The 8079-nt window shown below is 45.3% G+C and overlaps 1 protein-coding gene across 1 annotated transcript in view; it reads right to left on the reverse strand.

Annotated features, from left to right (window-relative positions):
• Nucleotides 1–4218, reverse strand: part of CAPN8 (calpain 8) — a gene marked incomplete at both ends in the record, with an annotated part of 28977 nt that extends 24759 nt beyond the window's left edge. Inside the window, 2 exons of the mRNA XM_084283355.1 lie at nucleotides 1863–1932; nucleotides 3982–4218. Coding sequence (XP_084139481.1) covers nucleotides 1863–1932; nucleotides 3982–4218 — 307 coding nt within the window. The remainder of the gene's footprint in view (nucleotides 1–1862; nucleotides 1933–3981) is intronic.
• Between the last annotated feature and the right edge of the window lie 3861 nt (nucleotides 4219–8079).

Raw genomic sequence — 8079 nt, forward strand, 5'->3', positions numbered from 1 at the left:
GGGCCCAGATCTGTTGCCACCACTATTTGGTGCCTTTGGGCACTGCCCTGTGAAATGAAAGCCTGTTTAGCACAAAGGTCTGGGACTCCAAAGAGATGTTCAGGAAGTGACAGAATTGAAAAGGGGCTGAGGGTATTTGCATTCAGCTTCTAGGCTTAACACAAATAGTGTATTAACCTCTTCTAGTTGGAGAGCAGGTAGCATTCTTCAGTCCTTTAGCTTGTAAGCTGTCAAAGAAAATTAGGTTGTTTTTTTTTGTTTTTTGTTTTTTTTTAATATTGTTATAGAAAAATTGTGAATTGGAGATGACGAGAAATGTTGCTTTTATTACTTATCTGAACAATTCTCCTAGAATACAGTAAGTGATTCCCTGTATTCTGCTCCAGCATCCACCAAATAAATATCCTGGAGCTAGCAGATTGGGCGTCTTATTTTTAGCAGCTAGCATACAGGCCCACACACCAGGGAATTTCTTGGTGATTGCTTTAATGGTGCTGTGTTTACAGGAACAGCACTGGTATTATTTATCGTCAATAACTTGCTGAAATTGTTTGAATCTCATTTTCACAACAGATGGGATGGAGAAGCAGTAAGGTCAGGAGTACTGTGGTAAGCAATGCAGAAGGGAGAAAGGCTGATTTCTCCCTGTCTCATCTATTGAATTCTCATTACAAGAGTTTCAGCCTTTTTGGCTCTGTATGCAGTCAGGAGAGGGTGCTGCCGCTGTCTTCTGCAGCTGGATTTTATCAATGAGGCAGGCAGGAAAGAGGCCAATGCATCAGCTCTTGGGAGGCAGTGGGAGGAGGTGGATAAAAACTGTTTGCATAGGAGCTTTGTTCAGGTGATAGCAAGCACTAGAGAAAAACGGGTAAGAAAGATGGTTTTGCTATGGTGGGTCCAGGAGAGGGTGACTGCTGTCTGAGAGACATCTTGTCAGCATCAGGCCCCAATTCATAGAGCTGGGCAGCATTGCTTTTTTGTTGTTGTTGTTGTATTTTTGCACAGCGTGCATGGTTGTTCCTTCCTTGTTATTTGATCCTTCCTGTGTTTGCTCACAGCTCTACCCAAAACACTGTACAAACAGTAGGAGCATTCAACATGAAGGGCTTGGAAAAATTTGCTTGTTATGGATGACATTACAAACCTGATGTGCTCCATTCTTTTTTTATTATTATTATTTTATTTTTTTTTTTATGATGTGGTCCATGTTCCTAACTCATGGGCCATCCTGCTTGGCTTGAAATGGCACATCATAGCTCCAGCCCCTGTACTAAACCAGTTCCTACTCTGTTTCCTGGTGATTGTGTATTTTTTCCTTGTGTGAAACTGTGGCTTGATCTTGTTCTGCCTCCCATATAAAAATCCTCAATGACCTGGATAAAGGGTGAAACTTCATTGGTGTCCTTTGGGTTTCTGGAGACTGTCTTCCTGGGACAGGCATGAAACCAAGTCTCTTGCTTCAGGGCAAGTGTTATAAGGTTAGTGTCCAGCTCTGTCTTAAAAGGTTAAAAAAGCAAGGAAGTCTTGCAGTCCACCAGGGATAATCTGCTTACTACCTGCAGGAGACAGTTTGGTGAGTGCCAGATTTGACACAGCTCTTAAAAATCTATGTGCACCCTGTCCTAGGCAGCAGTGCTGTTTGTTTAAGCGCCTTGATGGGAAATGAGCACCCTCGTTGGGTGTCTGCCTTCTTTTATACTACAGCCAGGGTGCCTGACTCAGGGCTGTGAACTAGATGCTGGGATGTTCAGCCTTAACCTGTCTATAAGCAGACAAGAAAATCATCTGTCTATGAGAAATTTTTAAAATAAGCTTCATGTTTTGGAAGAAGAAAGGGGGGGGGGGAAAAGTGCTGTACGTACCCAGCTCTCCTTGGCAGACATCTGTTCGAGTAGCTCCTCCAACTATAAACTGAGGGTTTGAGCATAACTCCTGAAAAGACACATTTTCAAAGTATGCATTACCCCTTCTGGTCTGAAAAGTTCCTACTTCTTGTTCATTGTTTCTGTGTAAAGGTTCAATAAATATTAATCAGTTTTATCATTCCTGAAAGTATTTATATAACTTTTGTCCTCAGGAAACAAAAGCCTCCCCTTCCTCCTAGGCATTCCCCATGAGTCTCTTTCTAGATGGCAGAAATGGTCAGTCCCCAGGAAGCTTAACTTGGTGCCTCACATTGAGAGCAGCTCAGGCAGCCACCTGAACTTGCGGAAAGCAAGAGTTGTCAGCTATGAGCACAGCTGTCTCATATGTGTCCCATGTGTCTGGGCTGTGGAGGCAGGAACAACCCACGGCTTCCTTTTGCACGTGTGTCAGATCATGAATCTCTCTTCATGGTAGGTGTGATCTCAGCAACATCCTGCTTGCTTCTGAGGTTATCCAGCTGGTCAGCTGCCTCACAGATGTCTTGGCTAGGAGGCAGCAGTAGGTTACCTACCACACGGAAAAGATTCTTTTTGTTTGTTTGTTTCCTCCTTCTTTCCTCCCTCCAGACTGGTGATCTGTCACAGCTCCTGGAGACAGTCAGCTGTATATATGACATATGATATGACATATCACTCACTTAGACACCTGTTCCTTCTGAGCCACTGCCAAGTGCCACATACACCTTTCTCACAACTGTATCACCAGCTCTTCCTCTTGTATTACCCAATAAGTCTACAACAGTGGAGTGTTTGGCATTTGCTGTCTGCAAACCAGCAGGCACAACCCACTGGGAGATGACTTTGGCAGTAGATGTTTATTTTGCAGGGGGCCATTTCTTCAGCAGGTCTCCTCCAGGCCCCCCACAACTGAACAGTGATCCCACCAGCCTGCAGCCACACGCACTGTTTGCAGAGGGAGGGCTGGGATTTGTAATCCTACCAGAGTTCAGCCCTCAGTCATTGCTAGCCATGCTACATTTGTAATGGCCTCCACCTGCAGCAGACACAGTTTTCTTGCATGGGGAGCAAAATAGAATTTAGTGAGTTATCTGAGGTTTCCATTTGCCCAAGACAGGCAAAATCAAGGGGTACATTCACACTGCTTGTTGCTGAATCACCTGGTGATGTGTTGAAGTGGGTTTGCAAGGGCAGAAACTCAGCTACTGAATCTGCAAATTTCTTTTTCTAATTTTTAGGTAGGGAAAAAATTAGGCCATGAACTTTTCCTGCATACTCTTACCTCCTACCCCCCATCAGAGGAAGGTAAATTAATTTTGTTGTTATTTTTTCCTTCTTCCTTCTCTTCTTACTTTTTCTTGAGGTTGCCGGGAGGGGAAAAATGATGGAGGAGTAGCAAAGTATGTACAGAAACAAATGATTGAAAAATGAAAGCGCATAAAAATCTTTGAAGTCCAGATTTTGTGGCTTAAAAATAAATAAATAAAAATACAGTGTCTTAAAAATTCAATGCCTTTTTTTTTTCCTGATGAAAATGACTATTTTAAATGAAAAGCCATTTAGGGGATGTGTCTGGGCAATAACAGTTTCAGTCAGCTGCCTTTCATCTGTTATAGGTAGACTGAAGTGGGGCAGATAGCTTTTTGGAAGTATTAACTTAATTTCCTGGGGTGCCAGCAGAAGGACCATGGTGTCGGTACTGTTGCAACTGATGGTCAGTGGCTCTTGGGCTGCCCTGCTCTGCCTAGATATGCAGAGGGAGTTTGTGTCCTTCCTGGATTACACTCTGAACATGTGGCTCTGAGGAGCTGGGATCAAAAGGGAGAAATCAGATTCCCAAGAGGCAGTTATAGGATTACTTGGTTTATGAAGGGCTTAGAAAATGCTGATTTTGGTGTTTTGTTTGTTTGCTTTCCCCCTTTTCAACCCTGCTTCTGTTTAAAACCACGAAGATAAAGCAGGATAGAATAGAACATAGAAACAAAACATAAAGGAGCAGCAGGCATTCAGCATCAGCACTGTTCTAGCATGGATGCGTCCAGGTGAGTGTTGATTAGACCTGGCCCCAACCAAACATGCCATGATAAAGCACTCTTACCGTGGGGCGCTTCCAGATTATCCCCTGGGTCTTGAAGGAGTAGGGTCCCAGGTCACAGTAGCCCAGCGCAGATGGACAGGCTGGGAACTCCTCATCCTTGAAGAGAGCACCAGCCTGAAGGCACCGCTGCTTCAGGACCTCGTAGTCCTGGTTCAAATACCTGACTGCCTTCCCGTAGGAGCCCAGCCCTTCTGGGGCTGCTCTGTCTTGGCACAGCCTTGCTGCCACCCTGGCCATGTCTGCCTGGCAGGGCTCCCTCCTCAGCCTCTGCTGGGCAGGAGAAGGAGGATGGAAGCAGGTCGCAGGCTGGGGTGGAGCTGGGGCTGCCCCAGGGGAGGAGGCTTAAGAAGTGTAAATATGTACCTGAGGCAAGCAGGCAGCCAGCCTGTGCTGCTGGGGGAGTGGGCACTGATCTGTGTGACTGCTCAATGGTTTGCTTAAAAGCTTGTGAACTCCCGGCTCGTTTCTAAAGCATGCTTTTAACAAGGAGCAAGGGAAGATGGTGTTCTTGCAGGCACGCCTGTTTGCACATTGAGATAATTGTACGCTGAATGTCAGGCTCCAGGACCAGGTCTTTAAGTGCCCAGGTGAGGATGCTTCAGACCTCCTTTCCTTCCTTCCAACATCTGTCTCTATGCTGTTGGAGGGCAGAACAACCACAAAACCTAGGGCTGGATGTCATCTGCATGGCTACGGAGATGACAGTTTTAAAAAACTGAGTAGCAGCAGCACTAGGAACTAGTTTCTGGCTTAGGTGATCTTATTCTAGACAACAGTCTTCGGCACTCTGAAAGGAAAGCATTGGTATGAATGAATTTATTGGCAGCAAAAGGTACAGAAGGCTTTTTGGACCTTAAAGAGAAGTGATTCCCGTTTGTGTCATTCATCTCGCACTGATACATGGGTGCACACCTCCTTGCTAAGTTGGCTTGAAACGTTTGTAGGCTTGAGAACTGAAGCAGGAGCAACTTTCTGCAGGGCAGAGCACACCTGCACTCTGCTTTCCTATTCCATGGTCAGTTTTCCCTAGGAAAGCCCACTGCTTGTACAGCTGGGAGCTGGGTAAACTGTTGCTTTGTTTGCAGGAGGACATGGCTGATGACTACACCTTGGTACATTTAAACAGAAGGTGTGGGAAAGGGAAGAGCAAATTTTTAAGGCAAGAAACTTGTTGAGATAAGAAGTCCAAACATAGGCTAGCCGAGTTTCTTGTCTGCAAATATTTGAAGAGCATGAATGCAAGAGAGGAAATGAAATGACTCGGTCAGTCCCAAGTGGGCACCGGTAGGAAAGACTGGGCTGGGGGAATTGTGCTGGATATCTAAAAACTAAACGAGATGCTGTTGAAATTGAGTAAAGAAGAGTGGTCAGGATTTCATTTCTATTACACTTCAGTATTTCTACATCTGTTTGTGTATTGAATCAGAATGAAAGGGCTGAAAAGGGTGTTTTTTTTTTTTCCACTATGGATTTTTTTTTTCCTGAAAAATAGACTCATTTGGAGTTACCCCCTTTCTCTGATCATGGGGCAGAATACTTGTCTCACTCGCTCCCTGCACCAAATTCTTACTCTATTTCCTATGTTTTTGTGGCCCAGAGAAAAGCTTCCATTTTGCTGTGATTGCTGCAAGCCTTGGCAATGTTGTACATGGAAAAGCAAGGTGCTCTGGTATTTTAAAATTGCCATTTTGGTCAAGAATTCTTTGTTTCCCATGTATGGTTTTGGTCATACAGAGCATACAGCGTATCAAATGTAACTCCAGTTGCCACTGGATGTGAGTGGCACAGAAGGGGTGAAACCTACAGCATCACTAGCACGCTGAAGTGTGATATGATGCAAATATAATCAAATTTTAATCTTCAGAAATGGCAGGAAAATATGCCATAGGATTTTTCCCGTTCTGTATCTCACATTTGGGAAGAGGCTGAGGACAATTATTTTCTCTGATGGAGGCTTGAACCGGGTAGCCACCCAGTATGTCCACCACAAACCACTGCTCCCAGTAATCTGTAGGAGTGCATTTTAAATCCATTTCCAAGCTTGATTAGCAGCAGCATGACCTACATATGTGTAGTGGGGAGCCAGGTTGGAGCAGTTTTCTCCTGAGGGATGGACCCCGTGGTACGGACCCATATCTGGAGCAGTTCTGGAAGAGCTGCTGCCTGTGGGAAGCCCACGCCGGATCAGTTCATCAAGGACTGCATCCCGTGGGTGGGACCCCACAGCACAGGGGACGAGAGTGACCGAGAAGGAGCGGCAGAGAAGAAGTGCTGTAGACTGACCATAACCCCCATTCCACCGTTCCCCTGCACCGCTCGGGGGGAGGAGGTGGAAGAGGGTGGATGGGGGGGAAGGTGCTTTTTGTTTGCTTTTTCCTTTGTTTTCTCACTTCTCTCGCTTGTTAGTAATAGGCAATAAATCTTACTATCTCCTTATGCCGAGTCTGTTTTGCCCGTTACAATAATTACTGCGTGATTTTCTCGTCCTTATCTCAATCCTTGAGCCCTTTTCACATATTTTCTCCCCATTCCTCTTTGAGGAGGGGGAGTGAGAGAGCGGCTGTGGTGGAGCTCGGCTGCCCACTCGAGCGGAACCACGACAATATGATACACAAGCACCATCTAGAGGATGTAAAGAAGAAGAAAAGGTGATGACACTACAGTTGACTTCTCTTAGCAACATATGTGCTATGGCGGGGGAAAGGTTTTAGGTTTTCCATGACTCAAAATTGCTGCTAGAGTGGTATTAACCCCTACGGGAAATAGGAACCAGGAGGGGGGAAAAAAAAAAAAAAAAGATTAAAAAAATTATTCTAATGTGTTACCTCTGGAATTTACATATTTTTGTCCAGCTCTTCATGCTTTTCTTCACCTTTCTCCCTTTTTTGATAATAGCAAGAGGGTGAGATAATAGAGAAGAACAGAATGAACCAGGAAAAGGCATCATCTTGGTTTCAAAGAAGAATCTGCAAATTATATTAAATCAAAACTGTTCCATATCTGTGGAAATCCTTAGAAGAAAATAACTGCCACTTATCTAATGGTTCTAGACATTTTTGCTGTAGTGCATTAGAGGGAAATGTCATAGCCCTCCTGCACTGCAGCACTCCGCTAATGAGAATTAAAGCAGCTTAGCAGTATTGTAGACCTTCCACTGTGAAAAGGGATTAGCTTGACTTAGAGAGCTCACACCCTCGTGTTCTGGATATATGGGCTCCTATGCATCATTTTACTCTGGAAATAGAGTGGCTATTAATAGGCAGACCAGTGTCAGCTATGAAACAGCCTAAACATGTATCTATAAGGTTATTCTTTTACAGTCATTGCCCAATATATGAAGTTCCACAACACAGAGGGGCTGATCCAAGGGTGGAGTTACAGCCCTGTAGGGAGCTGGGAAGTGCATTACACAAGATGACCCAGGCCATGCCACCACCTCTCACTCTCTTGGCTGGTGCTGCAGTCTTGCACTGATGAAGAAACCTCTAGCTCCAGTGGAGAAAGCAATTCTTTGTTGTGAAACATCACTGCTGCAAGCCTCCTCCTTTGGGACACCACCCTCATCCTACTGTGCTCCTGGGGGAGGACAGCAGGAGCCCAGCAGGTGCGTAGCCCCATTTTCCCCTTCCCTGGACCATTGGCCATATTTTCTCCTCTATCCTCACAATACTGGACTGACTCAAGTAGTACTCAAAATCACTTCTCTCTCCTGAATCGTGGACTCACATATCCACACCTGCTGCCAGGCTGGAAACAGCTGACTTGTCAACATAGCTGGTTGCGGAGGGCTTGGTGGGTAGGCTGTTCAGTTGGCTATTTACACAGTCAGCTTCCCACAGAGTGAGTGAAATTCTGCATTACACCAACATGTCCTTGTCTGTCATCAAACCACCTGGGATAGTACAGTCCCTGAATGTTTGGGGCCACCCTAACAAGCCTTGGTGGCTAATGTCCTTCTCTGCACCATCTCAGGGTCCTCTCCTACTGCCTCCTGGTTGAGCTCTTGCTGGCTCAGTTTCCTTCTGCCTTTGCTTCTTTCTGTTCTCCTCTCTTTGGCTGTCGTAGCCCCTGTCCCACTGCAGAGGTTCTAAGAAAACT

This window comes from Netta rufina, assembly GCF_964035555.1.
Source record: "Netta rufina genome assembly, chromosome: 3".
Classification (NCBI taxonomy): domain Eukaryota; kingdom Metazoa; phylum Chordata; class Aves; order Anseriformes; family Anatidae; genus Netta; species Netta rufina.